Source organism: Mercenaria mercenaria, chromosome 5 (assembly GCF_021730395.1).
Source record: "Mercenaria mercenaria strain notata chromosome 5, MADL_Memer_1, whole genome shotgun sequence".
Classification (NCBI taxonomy): domain Eukaryota; kingdom Metazoa; phylum Mollusca; class Bivalvia; order Venerida; family Veneridae; genus Mercenaria; species Mercenaria mercenaria.
Window position 1 is genome coordinate 33,637,839 of NC_069365.1, and position 17,724 is coordinate 33,655,562.

Genomic DNA, 17,724 nt, shown 5'->3' on the forward strand with positions numbered 1-17,724 from the left:
TGTAAACCACATTCAGTTTTGAGGTCACCTGTGACATTGACCTTTGACCAACTGCCATCCAAAACAATAGGGATCATCTACTGACCACGGCAATCATCTTTTGAAGTTTTACTACTGTTAGCCAAAGTCTATCTTACTTACTAAGCATAAAGTCAAAGCAATAGGGGTCATCTACTGACCTATTAAGTTTCAATAGTGACACCAAACATTCAAGTTATTGGTAAAAAAGAAATGGTCTATCAACTGGCAGACTGACTGACAATGTGCAAAATAATATACCCCCTATTTTTTGAAGGGGGAGGGGATGGGGGCATAAATTATATTTCATACTTTTTGTTTTCTAGTTGAAAAATTATGTTACAAAAACAAGTAAAACAAACAAACTTTTTAAAAAAAATTTCAATGAACTAGAGCTGTCACAGGAGTGGCAAATTATACCCCCACAATAAAGCCTTGTCACAGAAGTAAGCCAATGTCAAAGTCGAACCTCAAAATCAATAGGGGCCATCTGCTGGTCATGATCAACCTCCCTATTAAATATGGTGATTCTAGGCCCAAGTGTTCTCAAGTTATGGTCTAAAAATGGTTTAACTGTTCCAGGTCACTGTGACCTTGACCTCTGACCTACTGACCTCAAAATCAATAGGTGTCATCTGCAGGTCATGACCAACCTTCTTATCAACTTTCATGGTCCAAGGCCCAAGTGTTCTCAAGATATTGTCCGCAAATGGTTTCACTGTTCCGGGTAACTGTGACCTTGACCTTTAACCTACTAACCTCAAAATCAATAGGTGTGACCTCAAAGTCAAATCTGACCTGTATTTTATGATGTAACATCTATGTACTAAAATTTATGATCCTTGGCCCAAGCATTCTCAAGTTATCATCTGGAAACCATTAACTGTTCCAGGTCATTGTGACCTTGACCTTTGAGCTACTGACCTCAAAGTCGAACTTGACCTGTATTTTATGATGTTACACATGTGTACCAAAATTTATTTAAATGTGTCTAGCCTTTCATGAGTTATTGTCCAGAAACCATGAAAACTCACTCCTATATAACCCCTCAAACTTCATTTATGAAGGTATCATTAAAATTATCCAGCAACATTATCAAAATCATGGCTTGTTTTTTTTGTTTTTCTTTTAAAGAAAGAATATTAAGTGCATAATTATAAAAAAAAATGTCAGAGAAGATTTATATATTCATCTACTTTCATGCAAGCAGTATAATAAGTATTAAAGTGAAAGTCATCTTAAATTTGTTTCACAACAAAAACATAAATTAAGCATGTCTAATGTAACGTAAAAACAACATAATATGGCCTTACCGTAGTACTGATTTTTGTTGCGTGTTCGTGTATCCTTCATGTTGTATCCTCCGCCATAGTTGTTACTGTCACGATCAGAACGATCTCTGTTGTACTTATTGTTTACACCATCTTGATTCTGTAACTATAGAAACAGCCAAATAAACAAAAATTCAACGATTGAATTCTTAAATGCTCTTTCTTGTTACATGAATTAGAATTTATTTTTTGTTGCTTCTTAGTTAGGTATACAATGAAACAGATTCAACTATGTATGAATAAATTAACTGAAATTCAGCTTTTGTGAAAATAACAATAATATATGCAAGTCCCTTTATATCAAGTCACTTGTATGATTTTTTGATAAAAAAAGGAGTCCTTTCAGATCTGCATTTTATATCAAAAGGTTCACTAAGCGAATGAGTAGCTTAATAAAAATGTAAGTTAAAATTCTGAATTCTAAATACTATCGAATATATTACATCTTAAAAGTGTTAAATCCTTTCTGTATTCCATGAAAATTTTGGTCAGTGTTTGATAGAGAATACCTTACACAGTTCTGAGTGAATGTCCTGACATGCAATCTTTTCATAAGTGGTGTATGAGTGAAAATATATCATCTGGTATCCATGTTAATTAAAAGATATTTGACAAAAAAAGATCTTTTAATTTCATGTTTTCAGTGGTTTAACCCAATTCTATACATTTGATATAAATTTTTCACCCAGTGAATTTATAAACTTGATATTTTTCACTATGGAATAATCATATAAATTGTATATTCACTGAACTTAATTTTCTGCTAAGTCTTACATTTCTTTCCAGCTTACTTGAAGTCTATTTCAAAACCTTACAAGCCTTGCTATCTACAGATGTAAGAACACCATTAATTTCTATATCCAATATAAGGAAACGGTCCAAATATTACTGGAACACAAGACCAAGTTCTAGTTGTCCTTTGCAAGTATAATGTTTGTAGCTAATTATGCAAACCCACTTTCTTGATGTATTGGGTATTACATCTGATGAACACTCTGATGAAGCAGACACTACTTAGTTTTCTCAAGCAGGCTACATGTAGCAATACAAAAATTTGCATGACTACTATGTTTACAGATTTTTGCTAGCCTGCTGTATAAAATTTTAATCAAGTACCTTGAATTGGGCTTTCTAAACAGAAAATACAAGAATACACAGTCATTATAATATACCAAGACAACATGAAAACAAGAGCACCGCCTTGCGGGTGCTGACACTCATCTGATTTGTTTTTGTATAATAGAAAAATTGTCCTACCCATGATTTTCTAAGTCCAAAAAGGGCCATAATTCATGCAAAAAGCAGGATGGAGTTATGTTTCTTGATGTACATAGTCAGCTTATGATGGTGAACAACTGTTGCAAGTTTCAAAGCAATAGCTTGAATAGTTTAGGAGAAAAGCTGACCTAAACATAAAACTTAACCAAGAAATCTGATATTTTCAAAGTCCAAAAGGGGCCATAAGTATTGCAAAAAGCAGGACAGAGTTGTGTTTCTTGCTGTACATGGTCAGCTTATGATGGTGAACAAGTGTTGCAAGTTTTAAAGCAATAGCTTTGATAGTTTAGGAGAAAAGCTGACCTAAACATAAAACTTAACCAAGAAAACTGAATTTCTAAGTCCAAAAGGGGCAATAATTCTTGCAAAAAGCAGGATGGAGTTATGTTTCTTGATGTACAGGGTAAGCTTATGATGGTGAACAAGTGTTGCAAGTTTCAAAGCAATAGCTTTGATAGTTTAGGAGAAAAGTTGACCTAAACATAAAACTTAACCAAGAAATCTGATATTTTCTAAGTACAAAAAGGGCCATAAATCTTGCAAAAAGCAGGATAGAGTTCTGTTTCTTGCTGTACAGGGTCAGCTTATGATGGTGAACAAGTGTTGCAAGTTTCAAAGCAATAGCTTAGATAGTTTAGGAGAAAAGCTGACCTAAACATAAAACTTAACCAGGCAACGCCGACACCGACACCGACCAAGTGATGACAATAACTCATCATTTTTTTTTCCAAAAATCAGATGAGCTAACAACTTATGGTTGTCAAAACATGTCGTACAACTTGCATGCATAGAATACACTCTGTACATCCATCTAAAAAACTGTAATTAAAAATACAATAAGACTGAACAATGACAAATATATTCTGTAATCGGTCAACTAATTTTATTCAAAAGTTTTTAAAAAATTATAAACACACTTCAAATAAATTCATTTTGCTAAAACAATTCTTACAGCAAAACATCCTGTTCAATTTGAAAATCCTCAGCATTTTTTTCAAACCTAGAATATCTGTAAAATTAATGGTGAGTTGAGACCAACTTTTATTGCCAGCTTATGTACTTCCAATGTAATGTGTATGTAGTATATAGAGTGGTGGAACCTATGCTCGCGGTATTCCTATGCTCGCGGTATTTCGATAAATACGCTCTCTAAAGAAGCACAGATAAAAATATTTCTTCATGCTATGTTCAACGCCAACCAGTGGTGAAATGCCTTTACAACAAACGTAGTGATAGCCGCGCGTGCCGCTCACGTGACGCATACAGCAGCCGATACATTTTACGCAATCTGTATCCGTCGCACAAATCTCAGATAGATATGTCAAAATCGCCAAACTAAAGTTAGATTTTTAGAAATCATGCATTACATTCAGATATAAAATACATTTAAGAGCAAGATGTGATGATTTTGACGCCTGGCTACACTATGAGTGCCTGTCGAACCATGAAAAAGATCTATGTTGATCTTAGTATTTTGACAAAGTCCAAATGGCTCTTTCTGAGATGTAGGGAGAAGTAATTTTCCTACACACAAAAGAAATGTAGGAATCATTAGTGAGTTAATCACTGTCGTTGTTTGAATCATGAATACTTGAGCATTCTGTTTTTATATAACATTATTATACGTTCTAATAGTGACTCCATTTCTGTAAGGGAAATATACACATAGAGGCACATACTAAAATTTATCCTCATTTCTTTTGTTTTTCACATAATCAATGAGTAATATTCTAAATATTATATTCGCATATGCTTGTTTGTTCATTTTTAGCCTGCTGATTTTTTTTTCGCGCTTAGTTTAATAGATATATCATACCGCCAGCATAGGTTCCCTTCAGGGCGAATTTTCACCTTTTCACGTTAGCTGTGTCGATAGCTCACGAGACGACTAAGTCACATGATGACGCACATTAACAATATGTTTCGATAAAAGGAGGATAACTTTATGTTTTTGTATAGTCAGATCGAAATAATATTTTTTGCTTGCTTCTTAAAAAGATAATATATGTACAAAATACCGCGAGCATAGGTTCCACCACTCTATATATATATATATATACATGCATATGATAGTATATTTTACATATAGTTATAGCCTGGGCTTCAGAAATTGCTGGTTTACTGGTTTTAAAACCAGTTTACTTAGACTGATTTTTACTGTTTCAGACTGTTTTATAAAAAGATCGTAAATCATTTTTATCATGTAGCATATTAGTTTTTTAATCTATCATGTTTTACAAATATAGAACTACCGGTAGGTATAAATACAGTGGATGTGGTAGCCTAAACTGAAGTGTAGTAGGACTCGGACTGACTGAATTTTTTATCATTTCTGAAGCCCTGTTTATAGGTAAACTTTACAATGTAACTAAGTATAAGGTTGCACAATCAATTTAAAGTTCTGTTATTACTATCCTCCTGGCTACAAGGCCTGTAGTCTTATAAGATATCTAACAGTTCTTTCAATATATCTTCGACATGTTTTACATTTCTAACTGGCTATAATCTAATGACATGGGACAGAAAATTGAAAAGTAGCCTAATTGTAACAGTATTATAGACTAACAGTAAGCTATATCTTTCAATCTGAAGATCTGTGAAGGACTTTTCCTAACAGTCCTTAATGATTAGTGCAGAAGAACCATTACATATCTGATATTGTTGTGGATGCAAACTAAGTATTTTCTGATTTGATTAAAGATCTCCAGTCACTTGTCCTCTGACTTTGATCAATTACTTGTAGAGTACAAGCTGGCTGGATAGATCACCGAGTCAATTACTTGTACAAGTTAGCTGACCAGCTTACCAAGTCAGTTACTTTTAGAGAAAAAGTTGGTTGGCTGGCTGACCTAGTTAATTACTTGTACAAGTTTAATAGTTAGCTAGCTCAAAGGGCTAGTTACTTTTAGAGAACAAGTTGTTTGCCTAGTTCATGGGAGTCAGTTACTTTTAGCAAATAAGTTGATTGGCTAGCTCATTGAGTCAGTTACTTTCAGAGTTCATAGAGTAATAAATTAGCATTTTTTGTAGTCTAAATAATAACTCCATTTCCTTTTCAAAACTGCAAAATAATCAATATGCTAGTTTAAACAATATTTGAATAGAATGGATTGTTTTCTATTTTACTGCTATCTATAATGTGCAAGTGTGATAAAATTTCTTTTAATTCATTGAACGGTAATATCTAACGTTCTATTCATGCATATACATTCTAGCTATGATACAAAATCCTGGATAATAACGGTATAATACTATACACGTGTTTGTCACCTACTTTTGGATTTCTCGACTTCCTCTTAGTAGGATAATAGATATTCTGTGAAATTTAAATATTGATATTGTTATAATGGAAATAGAGACTGGACATTTCACAGGTACTTGACCAGAGATTATAAACTACAGAATACTTGAGCAAAGAATTCACAGTACAATAAATAGCTACTAAAATGTTTCTATACAAATAATTTAAAACATCCTAAATGTGTAATTGTTCTTTTATGTTGTATTTACTTCGGCAATAAAAACACTCTATTGTGATATGACGAGGCTAAAATCTACGTGAATTAAGAAATGAAAACAATGAAAAAAACAAAAATGACATATTATAAGGCAAGAGGGATAGAAACACAAGTCAATGTTAAAATTGCTGTTAGAACATTCTATAACACCTTTTTGCGATAGAATTCAAAGGACCTCCTCACTTTCAAAATCTTTTGAAAGTCCCTATGAAGTTGAAAAAATGTTTTTATGCCATGATTTTCATAAATAATTCTGTCATATTTTCTGTTCACAAATGAAATGCCTTTTCAGTTATATCAATTATTAATAGGTTCATTTGTGAATGAGCTATTACAGTGTCGGCTATAAATCAGGATATGGAATAGAAAGATGAGACAGCTTTATGTCCAGTCAATTCAATACTTTCCTGTATCTTTTCAAATAATTAATCACTTCCTTCAAATTCAATTTTACAGACAACAATGCTGCATTTTTCATGTATTTTATCATGACATTGTAATTTATAATTTACATACACAGTTATGGAAGAGATTTTCAGCATGAAATCTGACTTTTTTCTCCAAAAATATTTTGGAGATTAAATTCAAGTAATACTTATATTTTACTAAGACTATATAAGCAGCCCTGATTATGGTAAAAGGTAAATCAAAAGCACACATTGCACTGAGGAAGGAAAAGAGAAACAGTTTTAGTTTTTGCAATACATATATCTCTACCTTTTAAATACTAAAGAAAAATCTCAGTAATTTGTTGCATCATGCCAGATGAAAGAAAGATGACAGTGCAGCAAACAGTGAAACACAATTAGAAGTTCAAGCTATCAATACAGAGATTGATAGGCCATGTTATGTATTACCTTGGCATCAGATAATCTATCTGTGATTGTTCTTACAAACGCGACTTCCTGTTTTTGTTGTTGTTGCTGTTCCTGATTTTTCTTCTGTCTCATGGTGCTGGACTTGATCCTCTGTAACTCTTGCTGTAACGTCTTGTCCAGGAACTGAGGAATATATAACAAGTGAAACATTTGTTTAAAATGACAAGCTATTCTTTAAATTTTTACTTTTGCTGGTTTTTGGTCACATAAACACAGTACAGGTTATATAGCAACATGCCAAGTATTTATTTCCATCTGACCTCTTGCTCAATTATATACTTTACATATGCAGAAAAAGTTATTGACTTCTAAGGGGTGACCTTGACATTTTCGGTTTAGGTCTACCACACATTGTCTAGTTATGTTGAAGGTTTTGTGCCTAGTTACTTGAACATCCATCCATTTATACAAAAGTTATAGACAGCACACAAAATGAAATAATTTCCTTTATTTTAAGACCCTGACAGTTAAGGTAGGGGTATGGGTCTTAAATGGGACATATAGTGTATGTTTGTGCTAAGTTATCTGAATGTTCATACATGTATAATTAAGTTATAGAGTAGACAAGAAAAATGACCTAAATTCTTTGACCTCTAAGCATGATTTTGATCTTTAAGGTTTGGGTACAAGTCTTGAATGCAACATGTTGCCTTGTTATGGTGAATGTTTGTGCCAACTTATCTTAATATCTGTGCCTGCATACACAAGTTATACAGTAGACAAGAAAAATGACTTTAAATCTTTGCACTATCCTTTAAGGTGTTGAATAATTTGAATATCCATTAATGCATAAAAGTTACAGAGCAGACAAGAAAAGTGACTTTAAATCTGTGACCTCTAATTGTGGCGACGTTTGAGCTACGGGTCTGAATGTCATCTTATTATGGTGGCTACTTGTGCCAACTTATTTCAAAATTTGACAATGCACACCAAAGTTATCAGTCAGACAAGATTTTGTGCATACACAAACATCTAAATCTTTGACCTCTAAGTGTGACCTTGATCTTTGAGCTAGGGGTCTGGATTGATATGTGACACATCCCAATATTATGGAAGTTACTTGAGCCACCTTATTCCAAATTTTTTGAAAACACCCTTTCAATTGACAGAAGATGCCAGCATATCTAGAAGTTTTTGGCTATCCTACAGAGTGGTCTATGGCTGATCTAAAACCAGCACACTGCAACATTTTCAGTCTCTCAATTTTGGCACTAACCACAGTAGTGCCAAAGTCTTCACATTTTGCAATCTTTTTATAATCTTCCTCAGTAACATTAATTTTCAATTCCACACAGAGTCCTTAGGTTTAATGGTTATATGATGTGATCTAAATTGGAAACTTTTCATGAGCAAAATGGCCAGATTTAAGTTGTTCACACTTCTAACTTTAATCCCCTAATCTTACTCAATAATTGCTCAAACATCATAATAATGTCTATTCAATAGATTTTTATAAGTATTAGAGCATTAGGCATGCAGGTGTCACTACTATCACTATATCATATGGGTTGTAAGTCAACTTAAGTGTTGAAATATGTATTGTAGTATGAACTGAAATATTATATTGCAAAGTATTGCCCACTATTGCCCAGTAAAACCTGGGTTTTCCCAGTATTACCCACTGGGCTGGGCAATATGCTTAAAACCCGGGTTTTTTGCCAACCTTGTTCCAAAATCTGACAATGCACACCAAAGTATCAGCCAGATAAGATTTTGTGCACTCAAACATCTAAATCATTGACCTCTTTGTGTGACCTTTAACTTTGAGCTTGGGGCCTGATGTCTGATTAAGTAGCCCAAACCTCAGAATTATGAAATAACTGTCTGACTGGAATAGTTAAGAATCTATTCTCTCCCTTACTAATGCAAAAGTTCAAATTTATAAAGTTATCAGAGTCAAGTAATCATGATTACATTGGTATTAAAGTAAACATATTTCAATTACTTACATGTTATGACTGGGCTAATCATAATGTCACTGACTGAATTTGAAAAGCAGAGTAACTGTAATTTAATTTATTACAGTCCTGTCTTTGCCCAGTTCTGTTTCTGCTAACTCAACCTAACATCAAGACCAGGGTAAGAAATTATTAAATTGAGCTTTAAGACCAATTTCTGAACACAACTCTGCCACTGGTCCATTTTAAGACCGTGTAAAACAAACAAAGAAAAGCTGAAGTTTAAACATGGTCTCCTCTCACTCCTCTCATTATTGCTGTTATTTTTATGTGTATTGTCCTCTGTCAGTAAGTTAAGGTGCATTTCATATAAGCACTATGCTAAGAAGTGTATATGTTAACTCACCTTTTTCCTTTCAGGACTGTCTGCCTGTTTATGACTATTATCCTGTTCCTGATTATAAGGAGCCTCTAAATTCACAGTAAACGTGTTTGTCCGTGCATTTGAGGGAGGCTCCCTAGGGGTTAGAACTATTGGCTCGGGGGATTTACTTTTTAACTTCTGTTTATCATCAGTCACATTTTTAGAACTATGTTTCCGCTTTATGTATTTAGACTCACTATGAGTGTTGTCCATTTCAACATCATTTTCGGCATATTTCTCATTATCATGTTCAGCTTCCATTTTAACTTCTTTATTTCCTTCAACTAAATCACGTGACCTAAAATCCGGAAAAGCAGAGTTATACTGGGTATTAATGTGCCTATTAGAAACATCTATATATGATTTGCCCTGCCGAGGTTCTTCTTCACTATAATTAGAATTTTCCACTACAGTATAATTAGAAGCACTCTTTTGGGATCTACGTTGAGTCGCAGATTTTCCCGGAGTCCGAGTTCGCTCTTTCCTATGCGTTTCTTGTTCCTGTTTTTCAATTACAGCATCCACTCTTATTTTTTCTTGTTCTATTTTCTCACGTATTGCATTTAATGCCATTTTCTCTGCATTTGCCTTTGATGAGGCATTTTTAGCTTGCTTGATGTATTTACTCTGTGACGTAGGATGAATGACGTTTTTCTCTCCTTCAGATACATCCATTTTTTCCTCATTCTGTTCCTCTCTTTGGTCAGGTAATAATCCCTTTTGTTTCCCTGAGCGAACTGTCAGATTTTTCAAATTTTCACTGCAATATATATGAAAACTCAATGGAGGGGAGATATGTCTACTTTGCAAAAGGTAAGTTGAAAGAATCAGTTATCAATCAAATATCTAGCATGTCCATGTAATAAATGCATAATGTACACTAATTCAATGACTAAAATCATATAACATGGGACTAAAGACTTTCATTTTATTGACTTAGTAGTTTCTTATGCCAAAAACACTGAGAATTAAAAAGTAATATATAGCAGCACCCTGTTTTAACATATCAAAGGTTATACGCTTGCAGAATAATTTCACGAGGGTGTATAACCAATTCGTATTGTTGAGATATGTTAAAACTTGGTTCTGCTTTATAATATTTCCATTCTAATAAAATTATGTACTTTATTTAAACATGTATATGAAATAGGGAAGCTCTATTTTATCACGCATGTATGGCATCAAATACAGTGAGTCCACATGATGTCAACAAGTAACAGTGCTTTAACAGTGTTAAAATACAGGATGTAACCTAACTAGGAGTGCGTAGAATCTTAGAGATATTCTACATGCCTTATAATAGATAGTGTGTGAATTAAGTGTAACACCTGCCTGTTATCATTTCGATTCTGAAAGACTTTTATATTAAGTAGTAGATCAAATGTAGTAGCATTCTTTCTCAGCGCCTGCATGGTGCCAAATAATAGGTTGACGCGATGTCAAATTTCTGTGTTTTTATGGAAATGTGCGTAGTTTTTCATATAAGAATAGTTCATACAACATAAAGACTAAACTGTCTTTCCTAGCTTACCTATTTACATGATCACTGAAGTCATTTTTGCGTTTCTTACTGGTGGTATAAGAGTCTATATGTTTGACTGGTACATGATTTCTATTCAGAAGACGTTCAGTTTGGAATGCCACATGATCTAAACATTCCTCTATTGAAAACCGGTCTGTTGGCTCCAGTCTTAGAGTTTGCTACAATGTAACAGACAAGATATAGGTTTATACTGTAAAATAACAATTAAGAACAAGAATGATGTCAATTATGAATAACACATGCTGCCTGAAAATAATTGACAGAATAATAAATAAAGTCCCTGAAAGTGCCATAACTCTAGAAAAATAACAACCACATATTCTTAAGTCCAACGGTCAAAGAATGGCAGAAAACTGTGTACCCTGCACAGAAAATAATTGAGCCGCGCCATGAGAAAACCAACATAGTGGGTGTGCGACCAGCATGGATCCAGACCAGCCTGCGCATCCGCGCAGTCTGGTCAGGATCCATGCTGTTCGCTAATAGTTTCTCCAATTCCAATAGGCTTTAAAAGCAAACAGCATGGAGCCTGACCAGACTGCGCGGATGCGCAGGCTGGTCTGGATCCATGCTGGTCGCATACCCACTATGTTGGTTTTCTCATGGCACGGCTCATATGTTTTCTTACGATTTTAAGTATCTATGGTATTTTAACAAAAATAACTCAAGGAAGTTGTCATGGCAGAATTAGCATGTGGTGTATAAAAACATTTACGACATCAAATCTAGAACAAGTTAAATCTCTGACTGGTACAAGGGAAGCTGATGGTATAATTAAGAACGAAATGTAAAACCTTCAATTAATTTGACACTTGTTGCAAATTATTCCCTGTAAAAATGAATGTAAAAACAAAAGCCTTTTACCATGCATTGTATTTATTTCCTGAACTGGGCAATTTACTGCAACACTTGTCAATAAACAACAAGCCATTTTATCTTGATACAGTATATGAACAGTCATGCTGTTAGCTGCATTTTACATCATCAGATGGCAGTCAGACTGGCAAGTCTGTGTTTTATTATCATTTTAACATGTTGTTTCAATTCTACTTACTTTGTATTATACAAACTCCTGCTTGAGAGCTGAGCTACAGATATTCTGGTAAATAAGAAACAAAATAAATATTACTAGTTACTTACATTCATGAAGTCTATCATTACACTACTAAGGATACCGTGGTATCGTTTCTCAATACTGCGAGGTTTCGATACAGAGGGAAACTGAAAAAAGAAAATTTTAGAAGTTAAAATTGCTCTGTACAATCTGACATGGCAATATATATCAAACGAAATACTGTTTATGGCAAAAGGTGATTATTTCAACAAGACAAGGAAACAAAAGTGGTTTATATCCGAATGAAACCTTTTTTGAGAGACCCATAAAAAACAGATAGAAAGAAAAGAAAATAGAATATAGAATAAAGAAAGAAAGAAGGCTGAGAACTTACCTCTGTGAATTCCTGGAGAGACAGAGAAAAAAAGAAATATGTGACATTTATACATATATAGCAATAGGATATGTGACAGAAGAAAGAAAGAAGAAACAAGAAGAATAAAGAAAACATTTGCTTCAGAAAATAAAGCATCAAAGAGAAAACAGAAAACAGTTTCAATACCACTTTTTCCTTTGAAAAAAAAACACAAAAAAAACAAAAAGCTAGTCCCCACTTTGTGTCACTGTACATGTTTTTATGACTCTAGGTGAAAAATGTTTTAAGATAAATACAACACAAACATTTAAGAACTTATTAAGAATTTTACACTAAGTCAAGGACCATAACTCTGGTCTGGCTGAGTGAACTCCCAAACAGAACACCAGTTGCACAACTTCACATGATATGAAACAATACCCTATTGTTTTATGACTCTACATCAAATACTTCTTGAGGTTTATGCAAGCATACCTGTATGCCCTTTACACATATTTCTGACGTAATCAAGGGCCATAATTCTGGTCTGACTGAAAGAAATCCCAAATGCACAACTTTGCATGCTGAATAATACTCCTATCATGTTCCATGACCCTAGGCTAAATACGTTTTAGGATATGTGTGACACAAACTTTTATGTCATTTTATGCATATTTTAAATTAAGTCAAGTGGCTTTTGTGAAATATTAAACAAAACCCTTGATGCAAAACTTCACATACTGAATAATATTACTGTAATGTTTCATAATCCTAGGTCTAACACTTTTTAAGACATATACAACACAATTTTTTAGGCCCTTTTTATGCACATTTTTGATGAAGTCAAGGTCCATAACTCTGGTCTGGCTTTGTGAGATCCCAATTCTTTAACATTCAAGTGCACAACTTGACATGCTGAATAACAATCCTGTGAATCCTGTGAAGTTTGATGACTCTAGGTCAAGTACTTTGTGATATGCACAGCGCAATTTCGGAAGGACTGACAAGTGCCCCCCCCCCCCCCCCCAACAAAAAGCACTTCTCTAATTTTTCATATTTCATTTGTCCATAACTTTATACTTGATGAAAATCACCAAAGTATGCTAATGAAATCAAGACTCACTTTAAGCCCTGAGAATCTAGCATTATTATAGAAGAGATTCATCTGATCAGGAGGAAGTGGTCCGACAATCTTCTGTATGACATAGAGTTGATCTATCTCACTTTCCCCTGGGAACAATGGCTGACCGTCTGCTAGTTCACCAAGAATACAACCTATTGACCAAATATCTACAGCTTTTCCATAAGGTGCTCTGAAATAGTTAAATAAAAAAGATATAAAACTTGTTCTTGCAGGAAACTGATGTCGTAGTGAATTTCAACAAACCAGTCAAAGTAATAATCAATGCATTTCCTGTCACAGCACAGAATTTTTAAACATATTTAAGATGCCCTTGGTACTAATCTCCATTTGGGCTAATATTTTTCTCACTTTGATATTTACCAGCATTGCATCCAAAGGTTTTGTGTGAAAATAGCTGCTTACTTACAAAGGTTGTACGCGCAGTAGGTCTGTCCAGTAAAAAACCCTAGTTTTAGACTGATACATCATCATCATTTATGCCATATGTTTTTATAGTGACAGATACTTACGCATTTACATTAGTCAAGTAAGGTGGTGTAGGCCGCAGTACATGCATCAACAAGATTACATGAATTTTCAGTGTTAGGAGGAAGCCTCTTGCTCATTTGCGACTTGTTTCGACATCTGAGCATCATTCATTAGTTACAGATAAAGGATCAATTCTCTGTGATAAAACTAACCTAAGATTACATTCCGTCAATGGAACAATATCTCTGTTTGTCTGCAACTTTTGATTTATATGGGAAAGTTAACAGGTATGTGGAAGGGACTACAGAAACTGTAAAATCATAAATTTTCATAAGTGTCTTAATTTCATAGAACTTGTGGTTATGTTAATCCATGAAATTAAATCCTAAATAACACAGAAAATTTGTATATATTTTAAGTCCATGAAATTACATTATTTCACAGTTATTCATTCTACAAACTGCTCAAATACTTTCATTTCAATCAAAACAATTTAGACTAAGAAACTTGTCATCTATGCATACCCAAGTAGAAGCTCTGGAGATCTGTACCATCTTGTGGCCACATAGTCTGTATACACCCCTGTAGATCCTCCATTTATAGTGCGAGCAAAACCAAAATCACACAATTTCAGTGTGTCTGTACTACTAATCAGTAAGTTTTCTGGTTTTATGTCTGAAAAAAAGTATATACTGATTATACTGATTAACAAACACATATGATACTGATATTCAGACTTAAGGCGTGAGAAACTGTCACTAAACTTTGATGATAGTTACAGATATAGTGAGTGTAACTGAAACTTATAAACAGAAGAAAATATAAATCTAATGTATTTTTCTTAAACGATTTTTTCCTTATAGTAAAGTGACTCATATCCAGTAGACTTTATTTTGTCATGGATGGATAAATGTTAAATTATAATTTATCACATATTTAACATCTAGGGAGGTAAAAGCCATAACATAAATTTGGTTTTGCACTAGTGTTATAAAGGTTTGACGTTAACATTGTTTTAAGTATAGGAGACGTTGGCCGAATTTACTTGGCCTGTAATAGGTAAAGAAAGAAGAAATTTGGATGTGGAAAGACTTATATGTGATAAAAAGAATATCAAGTTTTTTGTCTTTCAACACTGAATTTATTAAACTCATTAAATAAAACTGATAAAATGCTCGGCAGAGCCTCGCATTTTATTATTTTATTCAGTTTGTTTAATAAATTCAATATGAATAGACACTCTTGTAATATCCTCAGTATATTAGGTACCTCTATGTATGATATCATTGCTGTGACACCAGTGTATAGCTTTACACAACTGGTATGTATAGCTGCGAACTTTCTCCGGAGCTACACCATTTGCCTGCTCCTCAAGCAGCTCTAACATATTCTGAAATTAAAACATTCAAACACTTGAAAACACTGAAAAATTACAATAGCTAATACTAAAGATTTATTATTCAAGACTGCAACACACTGGATATAAGAGCTGAAACCAAGTTGTTCATGTCTTTAAGACATGATTCAAAGTCTAGTATAAAATTTGGAGTTGAACAACGTTGGTTATGTTTCAATAAATTGGGATCCTTGCTGTCACCTGAGCCAACTGGCATACTTGCTATCAAAATGGCATATAAAAATCATGTGTGGAAAAAAGAGAAAATTTTGTTGTAAGACAAAATCTATGGAATTCTGACTTAGGGTCCAATAGTTTCCTCTCAATCTGACATGATCAAAATTGGTACTGATATGCAGTCTTGTGTAAACAAGTGTATTAAATAAACACCTTGAAATGACAATGCGGGTTGCAATTTGCAATCAATTAGCCAGCAAATGATTAGGAATAAACAGGTTCTGCTTTGTTGTAATTACAACTGTTTATAATCAATTTTAATCCTTTTATTTTCGAAAAATAAACAGTTGGCTAAACAATGAAATGTTTGATTTTTCAAACATAGTTGGAACTGCAGCTCATCATCATTAGATCTGTGTAAGAAATAACAAATTATGAGTGTTTGTTTGGTCCAGTGTTTTTCTTTAGCAAAATTAAAAGGAAAAAGTTTCCATGTCATTGACTTATATCAGGAATAGAACCTGTCCAGATTGCTACTTGATAAACATTTATTACAATGGTTTCTTACTGTTCTTTATGAACCTTCAAAGAAAGCTAAAATCGCTAAAGAATCACCTGTTACTTCAATAATTCTTGGAAAGTAAAATACAAGTTACAAGTTTTAAAGGTACACTTACTTCCATTTAAAAAAACTTACATATAGCTAGAATATCACCATTTACTGTAATGGAAAACTACAAAAAACAAGAGCTGTCCGTAAGACAGCGTGCTCGGCTTTTCTCAGTGCTTGACTCTGAATTAGAGCTTTGCCAGTAAAAAAATCCAAGTTAAAAAGGGACATAAATATGTCAAAATTCAAACCAGAGTTAAGGAAACTGTGTCTCCTGGTGAAGACTTTGATAGTAAATAACAGTTTCAGTTTCAAATCGAAAGCATTAATAGTAACAGAGATATCTGACTTTATCAAAAATTTTAACAAAAAATTATAAGTTAAAAAGGGGCATAATTTTGTCAAAATTCAATCCGAGTTATGGAGATTGTTTCTCCTGGAGTAGACTTTGATGGTAAATAAGTATTTTAAGTTTCAAGTCAAAAGCTTTGATAGTAACAGAGATATTTGACTTTATCAAAAACTTTAACCAAAAATTCAAAGTTAAAAAGGGGCATAATTCTGTCAAAATTCAAATCAGAGTTATGGAGATTGTGTTTCCTGGTGTAGACTTTGATAGTTAATAACTATTTTGAGTTTCAAGTCAAAAGCTTTAATAGTAACAGAGATATTTGACTTTATCAAAAATTTTAACAAAAAATTCTAAGTTAAAAAGGGGCATATTTCTGTCAAAATTCAATCAGAATTATAGGGATTATTTCTCCAGGTGTAGACTTTCATGGTAAATAAGTATTTTAAGTTTCAAATCAATAGCTTTGATAGTAACAGAGATATCTGACTTTATCAAAAACTTTAACCAAAAATTCTAAGTTAAAAAGGGGCATAATTCTGTTAAAATTCAATCAGAGTTATGGGGATTGTTTCTCCTGGTGTAGATTTTGATAGTAAATAAGTATTTTAAGTTTCAAGTCCATAGCTTTGGTAGTAACAGAGACATTTGACTTTATCAAAAACTTTAACCAACGGCGACGCCGACACCGGGGCGAATTCAATAGCTCTACTTTTTCTTCGAAAAGTCAGGCTAAAAAATCAAAGCATGATGGTACATCCCTTCTGCACCATTCCCACAAAATGTCACTCATTTAAGACAGCCTACCATAAATGCATATTATACCATTCCTTTTGCAATTCAGTCTTGTTGAAATCTTAAAATTCAGAATTATTTATTTCAGAAAGTAAACAAAAACACGTTTATTCAAGACATATTACAGAATTTTGTTCTTCTCTATCCTGAGGTGAAAATACAGGCTGGATGTAAGAATCAAATAAGAGAATCATTGGAACAGAAACTGATACTGAATCTACCTATTCATCCACAGCACCTGCCCTCAATGTTGTCACAGTATCAAAGCTAGTCATTAAAATATTTTCTCTTCATGTAGGGGTGTGGTAATAAAAATGTCAAGTTCCTATCAAATACTTTCTATATAAAAAAGTGCTAATCAATAACTAATCAATTGATAAAGTAATAGTAAACTGTAAAACGCCAAGCTCCACTGCATGATAACGGTAATAAAACTGTTTATACGGGTCTGTATCTTATGAACAAGCTCATATTTCAAGTAAATTGCA

The 17,724-nt window shown here is 33.4% G+C and overlaps 1 protein-coding gene across 6 annotated transcripts in view; it reads right to left on the bottom strand.

Moving 5' to 3' along the window:
* The window catches only part of LOC123556811 (cyclin-dependent kinase-like 5), a 60,264-nt gene that overhangs the window by 16,315 nt on the left and 26,225 nt on the right, over positions 1-17,724 (bottom strand). For all 6 annotated transcript variants that reach the window (XM_053543145.1, XM_045347798.2, XM_053543149.1 and 3 more), the window contains exons 6-13: positions 15,179-15,299; positions 14,434-14,584; positions 13,421-13,610; positions 12,029-12,109; positions 10,877-11,046; positions 9,328-10,105; positions 7,003-7,146; positions 1,332-1,455 (exon numbers count right to left, since the gene is read on the bottom strand). In XM_053543145.1, the coding sequence (XP_053399120.1) occupies positions 1,332-1,455; positions 7,003-7,146; positions 9,328-10,105; positions 10,877-11,046; positions 12,029-12,109; positions 13,421-13,610; positions 14,434-14,584; positions 15,179-15,299 (1,759 nt within the window). The remainder of the gene's footprint in view (positions 1-1,331; positions 1,456-7,002; positions 7,147-9,327; positions 10,106-10,876; positions 11,047-12,028; positions 12,110-13,420; positions 13,611-14,433; positions 14,585-15,178; positions 15,300-17,724) is intronic.